Source organism: Sceloporus undulatus, chromosome 3 (genome assembly GCF_019175285.1).
Source record: "Sceloporus undulatus isolate JIND9_A2432 ecotype Alabama chromosome 3, SceUnd_v1.1, whole genome shotgun sequence".
Lineage (NCBI taxonomy): Eukaryota > Metazoa > Chordata > Lepidosauria > Squamata > Phrynosomatidae > Sceloporus > Sceloporus undulatus.
The window spans coordinates 190,506,888-190,530,315 of NC_056524.1; the positions used below are offsets into that span (position 1 = coordinate 190,506,888).

The following is a 23,428-nucleotide window of genomic DNA, read 5'->3' on the forward strand; positions in this document are numbered from 1 at the left end:
CAGGACCTTTTCTGCAGTGCTGAGCAGTGTTTTTTGTTTGTTTGTTTTATTTAGCTTTGTTTTGCACTAACATATCTGGAATGCAGAACCAGCTGTAAACCATGAAACTACAGAGGTGAATGGCCAGGGTGAAAGAAAGATCTTAGTTGAATGTTTCAAAAATGAAATAAGAATCATGGTCACCAAAAGTCCCCTTTCCCTTTCCCATCCCAATAAAATAATTAAGTTTAGGATCTAAAACGAACAGGCTGCTTCACAACTGCAAAGCAGTCCTTGAGAACTAGCAAGGCCTCCTTGTCTTTCCTTTAGCATAGGCCATACAACAGGGTGACCTGATCCTTATTCACACTACAGAGTTATAACAGTATTATTCCATTTTATTTGCCATTGTTCCATCCTATAGAATCCCGAGAACTGCAGTTTTGGGAGGGGCATTTAGATTTCTCAGTCAGAGAGCTCTAGTGCCTCCAAAAACCACAAACCCCAGGACTCCAAAGGATGGAGCCATGGCAATTAAAGTGGAATAACAGCATTATAATGTGAATGGGCCCCAGGTCAGTTTCAGTCAGAAGCCTGGTCTGTAAACCAGACTGAAATGAATCCACGTAACCAGTGGACAAAATCTTCTTATTAGTTTTGACCAGAGCAGATCTATTGTATCACTTGTATTTACCTATCTGCCAACTTACCATTTGAGAATTGATTCAGCAGTTTACTCTAGTTAGGACTAATCAGCATGTTTCTGGCCAATCTCAGGCCCTGTCTTCATGGGCCAAATAAAATATCCTTCATCCATTTCCACAGCAAGTAGTCATGATGACCCAGGGTCTCATTCCTGGTTCTAGGATAAACTGCCTGAATAACATCTGTCCAGTTCAGCACCGAACCTGCTATATACCACACCTGAATAACTGTCCTGGCTCAGTACTAGGGGATCCTGGGAACTGTAGTTTATTGTGGCACCAGAGCTCTCTTGACAAAGAAGGATAAATATCTCACAAAACTATAGTTCCCAAAATTTCCTAGCACAGAGCCAGGACAGTTAAAGTGGTCTCAAATTGGATTATTTCTGCAATGTGTTTTGGACCAAAGAGATTTAAGAGCAGGGATGTGCTATTGAAGCTCCAGTCAGGTAATAAATTCAGCACAGTTTTAGAAGAGGTGCTCCCGTAATTGGTAAAACAATCTGTTTTCCATAGCATGTGTTTGTTCTCACCTGTTTATTTTGTATTTAGCATGGTTTTGATTTCTGATTGTACACAGACTTAATTAGCATGTCTGAATGTTGAGGCACACATGTATGAGGAAATCCTGTTGTGGGACGAAGATGGGTTTATCAGATGGAATACACTTTACCCTTCTTGTTGTTCCCAGTTGTTCTCCAGATGAGCTGGTCAGCAGAAGGTGGGCTCCTCCTGTTCCTCTGCATCTCTTATACTGTCTTCTCTGTTATTCCAGAGAGTCCCCCAACCAACAGAACCAATTCTGCAGGGAACATAGGGGATTTTAAGGGGAGGAAGGAGCAGAAAAGATCACTGTCTTCTGCATTCTGACAGCAGAAATGCTTAGCTGCTTCATAAGCCGTGCATGGATGTAATGAGCCCTTTGGAACAGGGAAGGCTTTTTTTATTTTTGAGTTAAAAGCTCAGCAATTCAGTCAGCTGCTTTTGATCTACTAGTTCTGACTTGTAAAATAAATAGACCTTGAAGATCTACCTTTAAGAAAGGAATTATTATGATGTTAAGGGCTTTAAATAGTTTTAATTTTTGCATCAGATAGAGACTTTAATGGCCCTTATGTATAAACCAATTCTCAAATCAGGGTTAAACTTTGACATTGGACATCCCTGAATCTCTACTGCTCATGCCCTCTTCTACATCTCTCTCCTACTCCTAATATTAACCATGAACAATACTACTTAAAATGTTAAGTACATACCATCCTGCAAGGGAACTTTCACTTATATCAGAAGAGACAACAGGTAGAATACCTCTGTAGAAACATTATGTAGAGAAATTTTGTTGCACCCTTGAGACTAACTCAAAGAAAGAAATTGGCAGCATTTTTCCATTTGTTTTCAAATTCTTGATTAGTTTTCCCTGCTGAGTACATAGTCAGACTATCCATAGTGAAAAAACCATATACCCTTGTTTTCCAATCGTCCATGGAAGGGATTACCCTGGATCTCCAACATTTAGCTAGTGCCATAGAATTACACTAATATATATAGAATTACACTAATCATACTTGAGGTCAATTTAGCTTGAATCAAGTCTACTATGTTTAATAAGAACAATTCAGGAAGGAGAGGAATATTTATTTTTAAGACATTGCATCTCATTATGTATGTTTATCCAGTATTTCTTCACAAGCAATTAGTTTCATTGTTTTGCATACTTTATTATATAATGGAATGTAGGATATAATTAGTCGTTTTTTCCTAATTATAGATGTTAGCATCTACTTTACATATAGTTTGGTAGTTCTCAATCTTTCAAAGCCTACAGTGGAGATACAAATATTCAATTATTTCACCCTTGCATGCTAGGATAAATAATTTCTATTGTTTTCTCCCTGTTGCCGATTTTTCAGCCAGGAAATAAGTACGTATCAGCAAATATTCTTTCCATCCCTAATCTATAGTAGGTTGTCAGGTCACTGAAGAAAGATTTCTTGTCCATTGTGGGGGGAGGGGGTGCTCTAGTTTTCTAATGTTGCTGAGTGTTGAGCTTGACAACTAAAATGGTTTATAATATACATTTTCTTTGTTCCAGTGCAAGGACCCATACGGCCAAGCAGTATAACATTAAAATAGGAGTAGGCACTTCCCTAGGTGTGTGTGTGAAGGATGCACCTTGTTCTGAAGCTGATTAGCTTTCCTGGGAGGTTTCCACCAAGAACAATTATTAGCTTCAAAACAATATGTAGACTCCCAATTCACCTTATATTTAAGTGGAAGATCTTTGTTTTTAGAATTTTTCCCTCACAATGCTGCCAGAATTCAATGTTGTTACAGCAAAAGTAATAGAAAAGTTGTGCTTCTTTTGCCACCACTGACAAACAAACTACAGTTATCAGCCAGATGCATATGGGCCCATGGGCAGTGTGTTACCGACCTCTTCATCAAAGTACATCAATTCAGTTTCCATTTCTAAAATTTTTGCTACCCAGTTTGATGAATGTTAGATGCTACTGTTTAAACTCGAGAAATAGAATTGTCACAGGACTGATCCAGGAAAAAAAAATGATTTCATGACATTTCTCTGTCACTCATCCTAAATCAATATAATTTCTCTTTCCTTAAGGAGGCTCTGGAAGTTCACAAGCCTCATTTTATTTGCCGTTCTCAAGAACGGCTCAAAAAACTCCAACAGATAATACAACTGAGGAAAGCCCAGCAAGGTGATGGTTCATTAAAGAAACAAGGAGCTGATACTTCTCACAAGCTTTCATCATCTTCCATTACAAGTAAGAAGAAACAATATACCATTCCTCATCCTCTCAGTGGTAAGTTGACTTTATGGGTGCTTCCATTAAAATCTATCACAGAATTTGATAGCATACACGCTATTCCTTTGTTAATGTTTGGTGGAAATTGTCCAATCTTGGAGATGTTGTTCCATTTGCTGATGTCGTCTGTGGTGAGACTAAATGCCATGTTCATATCAATCTATAACACATTCAAAGATGTTTCCAATATGTCACTTCAGTCTTCTTTTCCCCTATAATCGTCTAGTGCTGCAAAAACAGTAAAGGGTCCTGTGGCTTCTTTATTGTATCAACATAGTTATATAGACTATTGTCCACCAGATGCATGATTGTTATCCAGAATTTCAAGAACATATACAGTTGGTTAGGATTGCAGAGAGTATGCTCAGAAGGAAATTATGTTCAGAAAATACTGACAGTAGCTTTCTTAACAGCATAGCAATAGGAATTGATAGGGATTGAGTGCTTAAAGTTTTTTTCCTTTAGTTTTTCTGACCATACAATTTAAGAGCATTCCATTGTTTTACCACAGGAAGCAGGGCATGCTACCCCCTGGTGATACATCTCATTGTAATCTCCCTAAATCTTTTTACTTCTGGGGAAAATATGAATAGTCTGCTTCCTTTTAAATAAAAGAAAAAGCCAGAAAACAGGCAAAGTGATAGAGCTTATGGTTCAAATACTTTTCTACCAAACAGTTTTCTTAAATTAAAAAGCTTGTTTTCTTAAAACATTTAAAAGCTTGATCTTTAAGGATAAATACGGTCATTCTTGAGCGATTGCAGATTAGTTTAGGTTATTCTTTAAAAGAAATCTTTAACTTTAAAACATCCACCCACAGCTTTTCTCTCTATACACTATAATTATCTGTACTGCTTGTGCTTATAATTTATAATATAAATCATCTTGCTATAGTGCATTCATCATTTCTACGTTTAGATATTTTCAGGAGGTTATTTCTGTTTCACTGTAACTTTTGAGGAGGGTTGGGCAGTTGTCCATAAAGACCATCTAAATTCTATCATTGCCAGTTGAGCCATAGCAATAGACTTTAATTTGTCCATTCTTCTTGATCTTCCATATTTTTCTTTACCATCCTTCCACGGCTGATTCTCAAGATCAGAATGCCATCCTGGCACAACTGGGAAATCTTCTTTCCTTGAGATAGGAAACAAGGGCAGAGCAAAGCAAGGCAGGGGAGATCAATTTTCTTCCTCTTACCATTTCTGTTTCCTGTCTCAGATTCCAGTCAGAGAGGACTGAGATTTAGTCAGAGATGTTGTGTTTAAGGATACCAGGCTGGCCCTGCAGTTCCAATCCCTAAGGAATCCTGCCACTTACCCTGTGCTTGTTCCCCTGCCCCCATTCTCCTTGTTCCTGGATTGGGTTTCTGGGCATCTAGGTGATCTCAGTGTGGATAAATTTGTGTGTTAGCTTTGTGTTTTTTATAGTAAGCATGACCACCTCTTGATTCAGGGTGAAAGAAGACAATCTGAGACAGAGTTAACAAAATAACAAAAGGATTAATGTAGTTTATTATATCCTGTAGAATAGTAAATCTTTAATAGTCAAGTTCCACTACTTAGTTCTAATCATATAATGATATTTGGCCTGAGTTATGTCAGACCTTGAGTTATGATATTCGGCCTGAGTTATGTCAATTTAAGCATCCATTATACATTCACTCTCCGCTGACTTGTCCAACTGTCTCCTCCAACTCTCAATTGTCAATCCTGGTTAAACTGATTCAAGTTTTCTAGCCAGTGGCACAGCAAAGTGAGGGCTTGATGTTAGGCCAGTTGGCACTGTTAGGTTGGTTGGCACTGCTGGCAGTGAAATCATCAGTCTGCCAGTTTTGCCCACAGGGTATCAGATATTCCTTCAGAAAATATTACATCTCAAGGTAGTTCAGTACCTCACAGAACTTGCCCCTCCACTTAGCTCCTAGAGCAGGGTTGGGGTAGGAAACCTGTGACCCTCCAGATATAGTTGGAATTACAAGTCCTATCAACTCTAACCAGCAGTGCCAACGCTGATGAACGATTCTACAATCAGCCCTCTGTATCCGTGAATTCTTTATCCACGGATTCAAGCATCCACAGCTTCAAAATATTCAAAATATATATATTCAAAATAGCACACTTTGATTTGCTATTTTATATAAGGGACACCATTTTACTATGCCAATTTATTTAGCGGGACTTGAGCATCCATGGGTCCCAGAATCAAACCTCAGCAAATACCAAGGGCGAACTATAGCTGTAGTCCAGCAACATCTGAAGGGCCACAAGTTGCCCTCACATGTCCTAGGGGAGGGATAGAAAATTGTGTTAGATCCAGTAGCCAAAGTTCTGCTCCTGGAGCCCTCCAGGGATTGCACAGTCTGCCAAAAATGCAACAAATCCCCCCCCCCAAAAAAAAAGAAAAGGGAGAGAGATCATTTCTGGGGCTTTTCATGTCTTTTTAAAAAAATATTAAACAGTACAGGGAGAGCTGCACTCTTGTTTCAAAAAATTGTCACTACTGGCCCCCTTCATACTACACAATTATAGCCCTATCATTCCACCTTAACTACCATGGTTCCATCCTGTGGGATCCTGGAAATGGCAGTTTAGGGAAGATCATTTAGAATTCTCAGCCAAAAAGCTCTAATGCCTCACCGAACTATAAATCCCAGGATTCCATAGGGTGTGGTTATGGAAGTTAAAAGTAGATTCACAGTACTAAAATAGTATAGTGTGAAAGGACCCCTGGACAGCTGGAGGGCATCATTCCTCAAGTGACTAGTTGTGCCTAAAGAAGCCCAAATCTTACTTTTCAAAGTTAAAACATGTCATACAGAGATCATTACCTAACAGGTATACTGAATTGTAAATTGAATGGTGGTCTTCACTACTTAATACCATAGCCAACAGTATGTTTTCATAGCTAACAATATGCTAAATATTGTTGATAAAGGCCACTATAAGATATTAGTTTTAGATTTGCTCAGAATTGTTCAAATTCCTCCTAGTGGTTTCTGCACACTTTAGTCACTCTGTTGTTGTTTTTATTTTGGAAGTGTAGAAGCCAAGTAAATGAATGTTCCTGCATTCTCTCCTGTAATCCTTCATGTTTACATAGTTTGCCTGTAGGCATCTATCTACATTGGTGGTGTTTTCTTAAAACTCTCTGTGTTGCAAAAATAAAAATAATAAAAAAAAATCTATGAGTTAATTGCTCCTGAAACTGTTTAGAATATTTAATCATCCCAGGGGTTATCAGATTTTAACTTCTTAATCACCATACTAATCTTTTCAGCAGCTTGAAATTTATGTTTTTACCACTGAATAATCCATATAAATAGATTATTCAACAAAGAAAGCACGTTTGCAATTTATGTGTTAGATTTATAGCTGATGTACTGTGTCCTACCTCAAATAATGGAAAGCTTCCTTGACAAATCAGACAGTTATTAAAATATATTAAAGTTTTCCTAGGAGCATAGGAGGTTTCTTTATACTGACTCAAACCACTGTTCCAACTCACTCAGTACTGTCTATATTGATTGGCAGTAGCAATGTTTTCAAAAAAGAGTCTTTCACACTTTTACATGAGATGCCAAGGGTTGAACCTGAAACCTTCTGCATGAACTTACACTAAGCTTCCCACAAGCCATTCATCTTGCCTTCCCTCTAAGGAGCTCAGGGAGGTATGTTTATCTTTATAACAATCCTGTGGAGTAGGCTGAAAGATAGTCCACAGCTGTCCAGTAAACATCAGCCCTTGGTAGGGATTTGCATCCATGTCCCTCCACTCTAAATCCACCTCTTTGGCCTCTAAAGTATTACCATATAAGATTATCACACTAGGACTTACCGTCAGTCAGTCATCCCTGGATCGTTGGGGAAGCGCGCATGTATGATCGCCTGGCGCGCTTCCTCAGCGTCATGGAATCATCAGCTCCCTCTAGCATCATGGAATCATTCAGGGAGAGTAAATTTCCTCTTAACTGAAACTTTGCATTAAGAGGAAATTCACTTTTCCTGAATGATTCCATGATGCTAGAGGGAGCTGACGGTTCCATGACACTAAGGAATTGCTCCAGGCATTCTTACACGCACACTGTCCCAACGATCCAGGGGCGATTGACTGATGGTAAGCCCTAGTGTGATAATCTTCATAGAATCATAAAGTTGGAAGGGGCCTAATGGACCATCAAATCCAATCCGTACACTATGCTCTATTATTCACTGTACTGTTACATTGTCTTAGGCAGTGTCTACATAGGCAAAATACCACATCCCCCCTTATCCTCACAATGAGTAGTCCTGATGACACAGAGCGCAGTCCCTGTTTCTGGTGCAAACTATCTGGAGAACATCCAGCCTATTTGGCACTGATCCAGCCATATGCCAATTTTAAAAAAGTCTTGCTCTGGTTCTTCTGGATCCTTCTAAAGTGATAGCGGGCAGCTATTTACAACATGTTCTACACTGCCATTCACCACTACAAGTTGCTGTCTCTAATATCAGGAAAAGGTGCCCAGCCATGTGATCAATGCTTGGCACTTCATTTTTGGCCTCAGAGGGAGTGACTAGCTGTGGCAGCAGGTGGCACAGCAAGACATGTGTATGAACAGCTGTCCACCATCACTTGAAGTGCCAGGTAATGGGAGGACATTGGGGCACCTATTTTGGTGTGTGTGTGCATGTCTTAAGGTTGCATATCAACCTATGACAACCCCATGAATTTCATAGGGTTTTCTTAGGCAAGGAATATTTAGAGGTGGTTTTGCCAGTTCTTTCCTCTGAAATATAACCCACAGCACCTGGTATTTGTTGACAGTCTCCCATCCAAGTGTTAACCAGGGCTGAGCCTGCTTAGCTTCCAAATCAGAAATGATTTGATACATTAGGGATATTTAAGCAGTACATCCCATTTTGTTATCTTTCATCAAATTGATTTCCAGCAATCTATCTGTAGGGATCAAAAATAGCTGAACAATGGGATAGATCAGACCATGTCATTTTGAATGTGTTCAGTGCATACCTCCACCATGTCTGTGTGGTCTCTCTCACACACACACTCAAATCCATACAAACACACACACACACACACACACAGAAAGAGAGAGAGAGAGAGAGAGAGAGAGATTTTGTTTTCAAGCCTGGTCTGCATAATCTCTACAAAGTAATTATTTTTCAGACATGTAAATCTACGCAATAAATGTATGCAGAGTATGGGGCTGGTTTTCAAAGGGCACAGAGCCATTCCCCGCAATTTCTTATAAGGAAGCATGGTTCCCATAAACATTGTATTTGTACACACACACACACACACACACACTGTGAACAGGCTGCAAAATATACTGATTTATCTGCCTACACGATGGCTCATTTTCCACCTTTGTGTGCACATATATTGCATCTTGTGTGGGGTGATAAAACAGATTTGCCAACAGTGGTATTTTTTAGTTGAAAGATATCCTGTCTACCTTGTCTGGCCCTGGGGGATGGCAGAATGATGGGGGCATGGCTTAAGACATGGTTAGTGATAGTGCAGCCTGTTGGCTGCTGCCTACAAAGTGTACATACCACTTTTAGGATCCCTGAAGCCTGCCCCCCTTTTTAAAATTTGGTGCAATTTGCAGACACTGTCCCCAAACATGTAAAAACATGTGAAAATACTCCCACTCTCACAAATACCCCAGAATCCTGTACTACCTGAAATATCTGTACTCCATCTCAAAGTGTTAACAGGAAGTGGCACAATATAATTTCTTGTCACCATCTTGTCACCATTTTGAGAAGGTCTGCAGAAAAAAAAATAGCTATTTGGACTTGTAGGGGAGGGCCTGAGGGACTATTGCCTCTGGTCCTTATTCAGCTGCCCTCCCCTGATTTAAGGGCTGTCAGCAAGTAGGAAGGGGCCATCCAGGATAGCTTTTCCCCTGCACACTAAACAACAACAACACAACCAATGCTCTTACAGAAACAAGGGAGAAATAGAGCCCCCCAAATAGTCTTACAAATAATCTTGAGAAGAAACATGGAGTATAAGCAGTATGAGAAGCAAATGCATGTCAGAACAATGAGGATGCCAATGCTTAAAAGACATTTCCAAATACACACAATGTGCATTGAAAACATGCCTGTATTCTTAAATTTATTCAGTGGACCAATCTATTTAGGAATTTGTCATTGAATGTGTGAAGAATCATAATCCATGGCAAGATTGAGAAATAAAAGTAAAAGGATGAAAAATCCCTTTTCTTTGCTTGACTTTGTAACTTTGGTAAATTCTTGTTCATCTGTAATTCAGCAGAGAAGAGAGAAAATATAAGCACTGAATCTTCATTTCTCTGCTGATGAAACTTGGCAGGAGAACTCCCTAAAGGAAGTTGTTTCAAGGTGCCCCCTGCTACAGTTACAAATTGATGGAAATCTAAAGATGACTTACCTTTCATCTGAAATCAACTGCCACTGACATTTTGATTAAACTAAGGTAGATATTGGGAGCATCACCCTCCTGAATTTTAACTCCAGTTTGGGGCCAATGCTAAAAATGATGCCTTGATGGCCCAAATATGACATTATGATTTTTCACAATGTTAATAGATTATTTCAAATTTTTTCCCTCTAAGAAATGTTGTAGATCCCTACTATGGGTAGAAGGAAATTTCCTTTTCATCTCCTCACCTTTTCAGCTTGCTTGTGCCACCCAAAAGCCTTTCTGGAGGGTCAAAGGATCCTTTCTAAACTCTGTGGAATGAGCTGTGGGGCTGGAATTGTTCCTACTGGTCAGCCCCATGTGCATTCAACACCAGTTAGATACCTCCACAATTGATAGATACCTGTATGTAATTTGGGTACTTTCTTTACTTCTCTGGCACACCCCAACCTATTCCAAGGAAAAAGCATCTACATAAGTGCCAGCAAACCCTTCATTTTCAATTACCTCCACAGCTACTGCAACGTGGCCCTCAATCTGGCTTATCACATAGAACTGGAATGGGAATTGTGTAGCCCTCCAGATGTTGAACTGTGACTCCCAGATCCTTTGATCAACATAACTGATAATGAGGAATGCTAAGGGTCACAGTTCGGCAACATCTGGAAGCTTTGGAATTCCACCCCATTCTACATTGTAGAGTCAAACTGAAGACCATTTTATGGCACACATGAAAGCCACTGAAAACAATATGTTTGGTAACACATCATATGGCAATTTGGCCTCTTGCTGTACAATCTGGAAAGAACTGTGAAGATACCTAATATAAATTTTAATCCAAGAAAATAAAATATATTCTTAGTCAAGGAAATAATTAATCTCTGAGGCATATATGCCCTGCAACACAAAATATTAAGACATATACAGAGACTGAGCAGCAAGAGAAAAATATTGCTTTTAGATTACTCTGCAAAGCCTATAAATGCAAATGCAAATGCAAACGGTGTTCTTAGGAACAATTTGAACTTCTCCATGCACATTTGCCAAAGATAAATTTTATTTTCTAAAAAGAGTAATAAACTTGTAATATTCAATAATTATTCAAGCCACAACAGTTTCTCTCCTGTTATTATTAGTAAAAAGGAATGTTAAAACAAGAAACTTTACCCATAATTCATCTATCTCACCTTGCTTTTCATAACAGTATAATATTTAGTTTATGAATTTTTAACTATTCTCAGGATGACAGCAACTACTATATCTACTGGGTATTAAATACATTTCTTTAACATTTTGCTATATTTAATCATGACAGCACTGTTAAATAGGAAATCATTACTTCCATTTTGCAACCTGGCTTGAGGTGCAGTGTTTGTTTGATCACTTATCCATTCATTGAGCTATCCCATCAATGCAAAAAGATTCATACTCAACACATGAAGAAGCAGTTTGCTGTGCAAAGAGACAAACATTCATGTAATGCTTCTCTCTCTTTCTGCACAGCAGAAGAATGAACCAACATTCCATCTCTCTTTAACCAATTCTTCCCTCTCTGTTGTGTGTGAATCAGAAAATAAACTTTAACATAAACATAAAGTTGTAAAACTTTAAAATAAATTCTACTTAGGGGCCATTCAGACTACCTTTTACCCTGGATCAGAACCTGGATTAACCACGGGAAATTCATATTTGCCCCGAATCTCCCAGAAGCGAATCCGAGGCTTGCACACCCATTGAGGGGCAAATGCCCCTTAGCGCGGGTCTTTTGAAAACAGAGTAAACGCTGTATCTTCTGGGAAAAAACAGGTCCGGCGAATATGAACTTGTCCCCGATCATGATTGGGTCAAGTTCAGGGGAGGGATTTAGGGCAGAGGGAGGGCAGAGGGCAGAACATTCCTCCCCTTCATCGGAGAAGGAGGAGGAAGGAGACAGGGGAAAGAAGGGTGCCATGGAGGGCAGCATCAGGAGGAAGAGGAGAAGGAAGGAGCCAGAGGAAGGATTGAAAGGGCGATCGGGGATAACGGAGCAAGAGGAGGAGGAGGAGGAAGAAGGAGCCGTGGAAGGATGGAAAGGGCAATTGGGGTAACGGAGCAAGAGGAGGAGGAGGAAGGAGCTGGAGGAAGGGTGCCAAAGGGCGATCGGGGGTAATGGAGCAAGAGGAGGAGGAGGAAGGATCCTTGAAAGGGTGCCAAGGGAAATCGGAGTAACGGAGCAGGAGCAGGAGAAGGAAAGAGCCTTGGAGAAAGGGTGCCAAGAGATGGGGGGGGAGGATGAAGGAACCGGGGGAAAGAAGGGGGCCATGAAGGGCAAATTGGGTAATGGAGCAGGAGGAGGAGAAGGAAGGAGCAGGACAAAGGGTCAAGTTCAGGGGAGGGAATTAGGTCAGAGGGCGGTCACAGAATGGAACAAGCTTAGGACTGGAGCGTGGCTTTGGCGTGGCTTCTGGACTCTTAGGACACATGCATCATTTAAACAGCATACCTCCAAAGTGACCTGAAGCAGCTATATTTTGGCCTGTCTGTATGGGACCTTATATATTGGCTCTGACTGCAAAACTGGAATATGGGAGGCAGGAGTTTCATGATCTCACTTCTACTCTGCTTGCTGAGCTGAAAAGAAGAGTATAACCTTGAAATCTCTCCCCTCCTCAAATTTTCTTGGAAGCAAATATTGTGCTGTTGAAATCCTAGATAGAATGGAATTGTGACATTTTAGATGTAAAAATGAGATCATGAAGCTGAGAATGCATTCAAGCACAGACAAGTCCAATCTCAGGAAAGAAGAACCACTTGGGGAAAAGCAATAATGTATCCTGTGTTGAAGCAACTTCCTCTTTATCCATGTCCAACCTTTTCTTTGTGTAGAGTTTCACTGTAACACAGGGGAAAGCTAGAAGAATCAGGCCAAGTATGATTTATCTGCAGTTTTCTTGGTCTTCAGAGAACTATATGTTCTTTCATAACAATAGCAATAAAACAAGTATTCAAAAAACAGAGAAGCATAGGGCATATAGTGATGGGATGGAAACCTGCTTATTGAATATTTTGTACATTTCACTTTTAAAAAAATCCCAGTATGTAGTCTTTCAGTTTATATCAAGATGTATGTCCCCCTTCAAATTGGCCTTGCCTATCAATCTGCATCCATTTGTATTCTGGCTTCTTTAGAGCAAGATCCTCTAAGAACTTGGTTCTGTTTTTACCAAGTGGTGCTGTATCATGGCCTGGAAGCTGATGTGTTTTTGTGGGTGTCTGTTCAATACATTTCTATGTTTGTCCTATGGAATCTTCTGAACCCTTTATAGCAGCAAGAAGAGACAATGCATCTCATTGAGAGGACAGAAAAAGTAACATATAGAAAGACAGAGCCACTGAGCACCTACCACATCAAATGCTGGCCCCATGGTTGATTTGAGCTGGCATTCTACTTGTCCTTTGCAAATTAAGTCCCAGCTTCAGCAATGTAAACTATTTTTGGATTGCTTTACACATGATATTATAGGAATAGAAAAGTTGGAGAAAAACAAAGGCTATATTTGTTTTCTCTAAGAGGAATTAAAGCATTGCCCAGCAATTACAAAGCCCCCAAAAGATGTATAGTGTGACATGGGGCTGTTGGACCAATGCTGGAGTTTGGAAATAACTATTTAATTTTGCTAGGAGTCTTGAAAATCTGATCAGGATGACTTTAAACTAAGTTACATGGGGGGGGGGCAGTATTCCAGAGGGCAGGGCAATAATAAGTAATAGGGACAATAGTCTCAGTGATACACGGAGAATTGGACCAACTGTACAAGAGCCCAAAAATGGGCAGAAAAAACACAAATCAGATTGAGAGAATGATCCATGGTCTTAGGTGTGTCTACACATATACACATGTCCACACACTAATGCACAGAGCACTGAAAATAAACAAAATGAACTTGAAGTTTGAACACAAGAAGCCAAATATGATTTAATAGGCATCACTGAAACCTGGTGGAATGAGTCTCATGATTAGAATGTAGTAATGGTATAAACTACGCCAGAGAAACAGACCAAATAGGAAAGGAAAGGGAGTAGTGTTATAGGATGTGTACACTTGTGAGGAGCTTGGGGAAAGTGTTGAGAACTTTTGGGTAAGAATTAAAGGAGACAGAAACTACAGTGACCTCATTGTGGGTGTCCCCTATAGAGCCCCAGCCAGAGTGAAGATGGCTAAATATTTGAAAATGTATATATAGTAGTAATAGAGATTTCAACCACCCTAATATTTGTTGGAAGTCACATTTCATCAAAAGTGTAATTCCTTACTAGCCTTTCAAACAGTTTCATTGTGCAAAAGGTAGAGGAAGCAGAAAGAGGATCAGCTATTTTGGATTTAATCCTAACCAACAGAGATGAACTGTCAGTGGGGTGGAAATAAGGCAAGCCTTGGGTGGAAGAGACCATGTACTCTTGAGATTTGTTTTATAGAGGAAAGGGGAAGCCAAATGTAGCCACTCACTCTGGATCTCAATAAAACTGATTTCAGTAAGCTTAAAGTTAGCCTAAAAGGGGAGGGGATATTGGGGGGTCCCCACCAACAGTGCCAGCATCTGTTATGAAGTTGTGTGGAAATTATCTCTTAAAAGGAGGCAAGTGAGACGAGGGTAACACTGAGATTTTTGTCCACCTGTGTATGCCAGTACTAATTGCAGGGAGCATTCCAGATTTAGTGAACAGAAGGGTTTTGTTTAGAAATGTGCAAGGGTACCTGCAAACATGAAAAAACCAATGCAGCCTTAAGAATCATCAGAAAGAAAGGTGTGGAAGGTTGGATAGAGAGAAATCAGAGTTAAAGAGGGCTATAATTACCAGTTCTGAAGAGAGGTCCATGGAAAATGGAGAGTGGCTCAGACAGTGTTTGAGGGTTACACAGAGAGGGTGGAAAAACACAGCTAGAGCTGTGGGATATTTATATCCCATTTCATACCCTCAAAGAATTTTTGTTGCAATGACAAACATCTTGATGATTTCCCCATAAATTTGACAAAAGGGTACAGAACAGCCGATTCCCATTGCCTATCTTTCTGCCTCAACCAGTTAAAGGCCAGAGGTTTGTTTAAATAAGAAGGAGAGGAGCCCTGGTAGTGCAGTGGTTAAATGCCTGTACTGCAGCCACTTACTCAAAACCATAAGGTTGCGAGTTCAAAACCAGCAAAAGGGCTCAAGCTTGACTCAGACTTGCATCCTTCCGAGGTCACTAAAATGAGTATCCAGATTGTTGGGGGCAAATTAGCTTACAGTTGTAAACCACTTAGACACTGCTTAGGCGGTATGAAGCGGTATATAATGAAGCTTGTTTGTTTTTGTTTTGTTTTGCATACGTGTTAACAGAGAAAAAGAGAGGGGACAACCAAGCTCCCCTTCGGAGGGAGTTCCACAGCCTAGGAGCAACACAAGACTTTTTAAAACTTCCGATCAGCATAAAATTTTTTTTGCGTTGTTGTGTTGTTTTTTACTGTTTTTCTGAGCACAGGAAACAGGTGGCGAAGTTGTTTGAGGAATGTTTGTGGACGTGTTTCTCTGTGCGGTGTTTTACTTTTGACTAATATGCAGGAATTTGAGGTGAGGCAACTTCTGGCAAATTAAACAGCATGCTCTTTGAGGAACTTCTGAGGCAGAGCAGAGCTGTATTTTGAATGCAGCATTTTGAGTATATTTTTTCCATGATAAAGTCACCTGTTGACTTGTGGTCACTCCATGTCAGTGCTATAACATGAGAGGTGGTACTGTGCACTGTGCATAATCTCAACATCTTTCCATTATTAATCAAATTCTACCTATCTGGCCACCTGCCCTCTGTATATTTTTAATACTCTCTTAGGTTACATCAGTATGCTTTGTAGCAAAGGCTGACATGTTGCAGTATTCCACTGCTGGGTTTTAAAAAAACAATAGGGATTATTTTGGGTACTTTGAAAAACGGGAAAGTGAAGAAATGTTTTAAGCGCACTGAAAATATAGCAAATTGTAAATATAAGTAACAGCTACTTTGTGCTCGATGTATACACTGGCTGATATCTTTTAAAAGTTGCTTTCCAAGCACTGGCCCACTCTATCCTAATGCCCATTTGCAATCATTATCCTCCAAAAAGCAGGTCTTATTCTGCAGTCTATTTCTGCCACAGCAGCTCCTTTCTCTGTATCCAGATTGGGAGAGGTAATTAATTTTTCTCTGGAAACAATGAGGAACTAGCAATGGACACCTGTTTCACTTCCTGTCATTAGAATTCCAGTGTACTAAGAGCCAGTGTAATGTTGTGGTTAGAGTGTTTGAAAGGGATATCGGAGATCCACATCTTGACCTCATTGTTTTGTGAAACACATGGTGATCTTAGTGGAGTTACCCTCCGTCAGCCTGATCTATGTTGACTTGAGGTTACCCCATGAATTGCATAGGATTTTCTTAGGCAAGGAACAGTCAGAGGTAGTTTCCCACTGTTTTTCTCTGAAATAAAGCCCACAGCACCTTGTATTCCTTTGTTGATCCCATCTAAGTACTAACCATGGTTGACCCTGCTTAGCTTTCAAGATTAGCTGTCAGAAAAAAATACAAAATCTGTATTAAAATAATACTGTCACAGAATGTAAATATTAGTGTATAACAAATTCAAAAGTTTGTGGTTGCAAGGAATCAAGATAGAAGAAGGAAAGTCACCTTGGCAGGATACAGACCACCCATTAGGGGCGGCCTGCATCCGCCCCTTTCCCCAATGGATCGGGGCCTCAGCGGCCACAGCAGCAGCCCCAGAGGCCCCGATCTGTCGCTTTTCCAGGCCTCGGGGAAGCAGGAAAACGCCGCTTCCCTGCGGCCTGAAAAGGGGTGTTCTTGGGGTTCATGCCCCAGGACACCCCAACAGCGGTGAGGAAAGAGAGAAAGGGGCTGCTCGGCCCCTTTCTCTTTTGTATCGCTGGCGCAGCCATGTAAAGGCTGTGCCAGCGATACAAGCAGCAAAAGGAGCTCCGTTTTGAAGCTCCTTCCGGCGCCGCTAAAAGGGCGCCACAAGTGCCCTGCAGAGGCGCCAGGATGTAACGGCCGCACTGTGCCATTTGGATGCGACGCAGCCATTACGTCAAAATGGCAGCGCCCATGTAGACAGGGCGCCGCCATTTTGACATTCTGGCGACATAATAGGGTTGCGGGGGGTATATAAGCAGTGCCCTGAAGCAACCCTAATATGTCGCCAGGACGGGCTATCAGGCCCATCTGTACAGGGCCCTTGAGTCCATTGGGAGAAATGACAGGACATAAACGTAATTAACGAATCACTAAATATATCAGCAACTGTGTTACATTATATAATGTTCCCAGGATTATATATAAGCATGCATCTCTGTCTAGTGTTTCTTTACATTTTACGAGAGGGGTACACTCTTACACAAACAGGTATACAACCATTCAAGCCAGTTGAATGGTTGTATAATTGAATTTTTATGTAAACACTGTGTGCTGTTTATTTAGTCTGTAACCCCGCTTTGATCCACCAGGAGAGGCGGGGAAACATAAATACATTTTATTATTATTACAGTATTATTTGCCATGTGTACCTGCATCATGCGTACAAGGGCTTCCTTGATAGCCACTGAATGGGGCAGACCATTTTCTTTGGAATTTCTATCTATGGGATCACAAACAAACTGGAGTAAAAAATGAACACTTTTAGAATTATGCTGTCCTTCTCACAGTTTTTATTTCACTGTTGCTGAGACAGTGAAATAAAGGCCCCCAGGAAACCAATTCTCTTCTATTTAGCATGAATGGGATAAAATGTTTTCTGAGAATATAGGAACAATAGATCACACATGAAGCACACAGTCTATTTTACCAATATTGTTATTTTAATGAATATGAGAAACAGCAATCAACACCCACTATCATATAAATGCCATTATTTATGCAGTTCCTGTTTATCATGTTATCTTTTTTAAATCTTCCTAGATGCATTTGTAAACTATGCAGAGGATTTCACAAGGTGCCAAAAGTATTTTAGAAAAATTAGCATGTTTAGCCAGCAAAGACTTTTATCATCATAAGAGCAGTCTAGTGGCAAACAACCTGAAACATTTCTACTAGCCTTTCTATTATACGATTTTTTAAAATGTATAATTTCAAGAAAACTAATTAGTCTAAAACAGACTACTTTGCTGTGGACTACACTGAACAAATTAGAGACCACACTGTGATGAACAGAATAGCAATAATGTTCAAATAACTGAATTTAAATCTCAAAAACCATGATGTAATTACTTCAGTGCCAGGGCTACCAGCTGTTAATGGTACCTTAAATCCTCATAATGAACAGCTTTGTGATCTTAGTGTATACAGACATTTGTAGATATTTTTTTTAAATGTGCAAAAGCATATGCTTTTGCAGTTGTGTGCATTAATATACCTCAATTCCATCCCTTCAGGGAAATTGTTTTCTTACTGAAAACTACAATATAGAGAATTATAAAGCTGCCACACAGTCTTGAATTTGATATATGTTGCTTATTCTTGACTTGCTATGGATCTGTTGCATAATGAACACCTGAAATCCATATTTTCATGGGTACTTAGAAGGTAGAGAATTGACTGTCTCTTTGGTGTATCAAGTAATTGCTGTTGCGAAGTTTCAGATGTTCTGACACTCCTTTCATGGATCTAATAATTGTTTAGGTTGTACAGACACATTCCTTGTAGAAAGATATATATGTATTATTTATTGAGAACCAGCAAAGTGTAGTGGTTTGAATGCTGGACTACAACTCTGGAGATCAGGGTTTGATTCTGTACTCAACCATGAAAACCCACTGAGTGACCTTGGGTGAGTCACACTCAGCCCCAGAAAACCCTGTTTGCCTTAGAGTTCCCATAAATATGTTTGCCTTAGCATTCCCATAAATTGGAAACAATTTGAAAACACACAACAACAATACCACAGATCATTATGCACCTCTTTTGGTGTTGTCTTATACAGATATTAAAAGCAAATTATAAACAAATTAGATATATTGCTTCATAGCATTTTTTTTTCAATAGTGTCACTGCATCATTCTACAATCTGTTTTATTTCTGCTTAATGGACATCCGCTATTCAGATAGGATTTTTTAAAAATCCTGTGTGTGTGTGTGTGTGTGCATGCGTGCGTGCACGTGTGTGTGTGTTATATGCCTTCAAATTGACTCTGACATACAGCAACCATTTGATAGGGTTTTATTGGAAAGATTTATTCACAGGAGGTTTGCCTTTGCCTTCATCTAAGGCTGAGAGGTCACCCAGTAGATTACCATGGTTCAGCAGGGATTTGAAATTTTGTCTCCCAGAGTCTTATTCCAGCATCAAACTACTACACAATGCTGCTTTCCATAATTTATTTTGTCATTTTATTTATCTTAATGCTTTATATACTGATCACCTAAGAGGGTCTTCTGATATCTTTTCAGTTGTTGCCTGAGTTTGCATTAAAGCCTGCTGAGTTAGGGTGCCATTGGGAGGGTGTGGGGAGAGCTGACCACCCCAGGTGACATCCTAAGGGGAGTGACACCATTTCTCCCCAAAACAGTGCGTTTTGGCAGATATGGGCTGTGGCATTTGTCTGTGTCCTTTTAAAACTTGAATCTAGAGAGATGGTGAGGCTCAGTGGTAAGAGAAAGGAGATGAACCAAGTTTTTTAAAATTAATTAATTTTAATATTTTTAAAAAACAATAAATGTTTAAATTTAAAAAATATACAGTGCTCGTTTTTTTACGCAGGGGATCCATTCCGGACCCCCCCCCCCCCCCCGTAAAAAAATGCGTATGCTCAAGCCCCATTGAAAGTAATGAGGCTTGTGCATGTGGCAGCGTGCACCCCATTAATCTCAATAGGATGTGCTACCCCTTGCACCCCGTGCACTCCCTCACAGCTTTCAGTGTATGCTGAAAGCCGCATATCACATCTTACCAAATGTTCACTTTAACCATATGAAACTATGTACATGTAAATACATTTAGGCTGTGCGCATGATAGTGTAATTTAAAGGTATAATTTTAATCTTGCTAGTTGTTTAGGTCACAACTATTGCCATTACATCCAGTGATATATGGGAATTACAATATATGAGTAACTTGAATACAAAAAAAATATTAATAAGGATTCTGCATGATGTGGTGTGGGAGGAGGTCATGTGCTGTGTGTGTAATACCATGAATTACCAAACCTGGTGATGCCAACCCAGTGACACCACTAGGCAGAGTGTAACAGTTTTGGGAGCATACACTGAGGTCCAGGAGGCTGAAAGATAAGCAAGGCCAGGAGAAGGAGACGGTGAAGGCAACCAGCCAGGTGATGAGAGGAGATTTCAGGGAGGGTGGAACTTGACTGCCTGGCAGCAGTTGTGAAGCTTGCCAAAAACGTTGCATAAAGAGGTACAGAATACCTCCTTGTGCAACATTGGGGAAAGTTGTTATACCGGCTTCAATCAAGTCCTCATCCACCAGAAAGATTCTTGTTCTCATCTTGTTCTCTGTCTGTTAACATGTGCTCCTAAATACATTTGAGTCATCATCTTTGGATACTGGAGGTCCTTTCCTGCCTGTGGGTTTCTCAAAGCACAATTTACTTATACGGCACTACTGTGTTCTATCTGGCTATCTCACAGATTATGCCTAAAATAATCACTTTAAGGACTTAATTAACCAAATGGTACCAAAACATGCCTGATTTTAGAAGCTAAACAGGGTCAGCTCTGGTTAGTACTTCAATGGGAGACCACCATTGTGTTCATGTGGCAATTGTATGTGTGCGCATGCACATGCATGCATCTTCAAGTTGCCTGTCAATGTATGGCTGCCCCATGAATTACATCAGGTTTTCTGGGGTAAGGAATACTCAGATGTGGTTTGCCTTTGCCAGTCTTTAGGCTGAGAGAATGTGATTTGCCCAAGATCACCAAGCAGGTTTCCATAGCTGAGTGGGGATTTGAACTCCAGTCTCCCAATGTCCTAGTCCAATACTCAAACCATGGCTACACCATGCTGGCTCTCTGGTACATGAGTGCACAGCACTAAAGGTTTTTAGGCCTTATAGCATCGCTCCTGAAATCTGATAAGGGGAATTTCTGGTGGCAGAGAGAGGGTACTTGTGGCTTCACAATACTGCAAGCCACAATATTAGGACATCTTGAACCAGCGTTAACTAATCCCAAACTGGGCTTTGAGACAAGAAAAGTGATGACACAAAGAGGAATGTTGTTGGGTGTGTGCAGACTGCACTACTGAATAATCACTGCCAGGTATTCTCTATATGTTTAACACAAGAGGGAAGGGGTTCCAGAACAAAGAATGCAATCTCCAGAGATGCTTCTTCAACCACATCAGCTATTCCTTTAGAAACTAAGGACAAAATGCTCATAAGTCTTCACTGCTGCGAATCAGCTATTTTCTCTGTGGGCAGGAATCCAACCTCCTCCTATTTTCCTCTTTTCCCAGCCTGTCTTTCCTATGGCTTTAAGTGGCTTTCCTGCTAGTAAATGTGTTTTGCTCCTCATTCATTTCCATTCTTTAGAGCCCGTATTAGCATTTGTTAAAATACATTATGAAGATTAGCTATCTACTTTGGTCTGCTACTCTTAAGATCTTGGTGGAGCTTCCTTGTGTCATTTGGGGATTGTTGCAAATAAATTACTGCTGCACAGGATATTTTCTAAAAACCAGAATCTCAGCAAGGTTAAAAGATCTGAATAAAACATGGATTAACTTTCTCTTATTTACATGTTTACTTTTTATGCCTTCACCTGAATATCTTTTAAACTTGACAACTTGGAAGCTATTTTCTTCTATTCTCCTCAGATTGTTTTTTATTTTATGGTCAAAGAACCTTATTTATGACAATCTTACAAATGTCATTCCCTAAGGATGGTTTTTATACTCTTTGGACAGCATTGCCTGTCTTGTTTGTTATACGGATTTTCTCACAATGGGGGTGTATACTTCAGGGTTCTGGATTTAATGGTCACTCTTGTGTTACAATTTATTCCCCATTTCCTCAGTACTGAAGCAGAATCACAACTAGATTTCTGTTTAGTTGCTTTACTTTTATGAACTAGGATAATGCATTGTGTGTGGGGGGGGGGGCAAATTTTGGGCCTGTATACCCCACCTGTCCTCTCATGAGCCAGCTGCAGCACATTTATACACTTTGAAATAAACCACATTTTCTAGTTAGGTAGGAAATTGAAACTATTGCTTAACGCTGATTTACTAACCATGATTTGAAACCAGGATCATGCTATGCTTTTAGATCCTACTTACTTTACTGATATTAAACCACAATTTCCTTTTCCATGATGTGCAAATGTTCACCCACTGATTAAGGCAGATCAAGTTCCTGTTAAAGATGATGATGATGATGATGACTATTAAAAAAACAAGACAAGACTGGGTTATTTCATCTTAGTTGGAAACCTTACTTAAAGAGACCCATCACACTGGCTATCCAGAAGCATATCCCCCGATGGATTATGCAGAATGAACAAACACTGTTTGATTTATAACCACTGTTCTTTAACAGCTAACAAAAGCTTCTAGGAACAGAGGAGCTAAACAGCACATTTGAGGGATGACTGAGAAGACAGGTAGACATTAAGTGCATTGGTTTACTAGTTGTTTGTGCAAATGTGTTTGAGCTGAAACACCTGCAGGGATGGATGTAAGATGTGTTATGGTGGTTCTTTTTTTTAAGCATCTGAAAAATGCATGCTCGCTCCATCTTTGTCCCCCCCCACCTTTTCCCCTTTGTCTTAAAATGGTATCAATATACTGTAAAATGGGAAGTACGCCTATTGAGTTGTGCAAATGGAACTGCTTTTAAACTAAAAGCAGTCACCCCCTCTCTCAGGAAAATACTAAATGGAATGTAATTGAGATACTAGGTGTGGCTCGTTTAAATGCTTGTATTCATTGGTTGCCTGGGGTAACCCCCATAAATATCCATGAAACACATGTGGTGTCTTTAAAAGTTGGGAACAGAACCTGCAGAGAGAAGATCTATATTCAGGGTAGTGGATGCTGAGCTGACATCTGTATCAAACCAAGCAGCACTGTGGCTTTTTACTATCTTTAATGTACATACAGATTTTCAAGCTAGTGTATGCCAGAAAAAATCAGAAAGAGCTGTGTGGCATTTTCATATTATTGTTTGTTGTTATGTTCCTTCAAGTCGATTCTGACTTATGGTGACTCTATTATAAGGTTTTCTTGTAAGATTTATTTATTCAGAGGAGGTTTGCCACTGCCATCTTCTAAGTGAGAATGACCTTCTTCTAAGCTGACCTAAGTCTCCATTTGTTTAAACCCATTGTTTTTATTTGTTAACTGCCTTGAGTCAACCTATTTAATACTGCTCTGCTCAGGTCCTGCTGCTTCAAGCCCATGGCCCCCTGTCTGCCACTTCTCTGCTTAGGTTCTGTAAATTCAGGCCCATGACCTCCCTGATTGAGTCTATCCATCTGGTGTTCAG

The 23,428-nt window shown here is 40.0% G+C and overlaps 1 protein-coding gene across 2 annotated transcripts in view; it reads left to right on the plus strand.

The window, feature by feature from the left end:
• Positions 1 to 23,428, plus strand: part of C3H10orf90 (chromosome 3 C10orf90 homolog) — a 122,980-nt gene that overhangs the window by 90,674 nt on the left and 8,878 nt on the right. For both annotated transcript variants that reach the window (XM_042459020.1, XM_042459021.1), the window contains exon 6: positions 3,307 to 3,508. In XM_042459020.1, the coding sequence (XP_042314954.1) occupies positions 3,307 to 3,508 (202 nt within the window). The remainder of the gene's footprint in view (positions 1 to 3,306; positions 3,509 to 23,428) is intronic.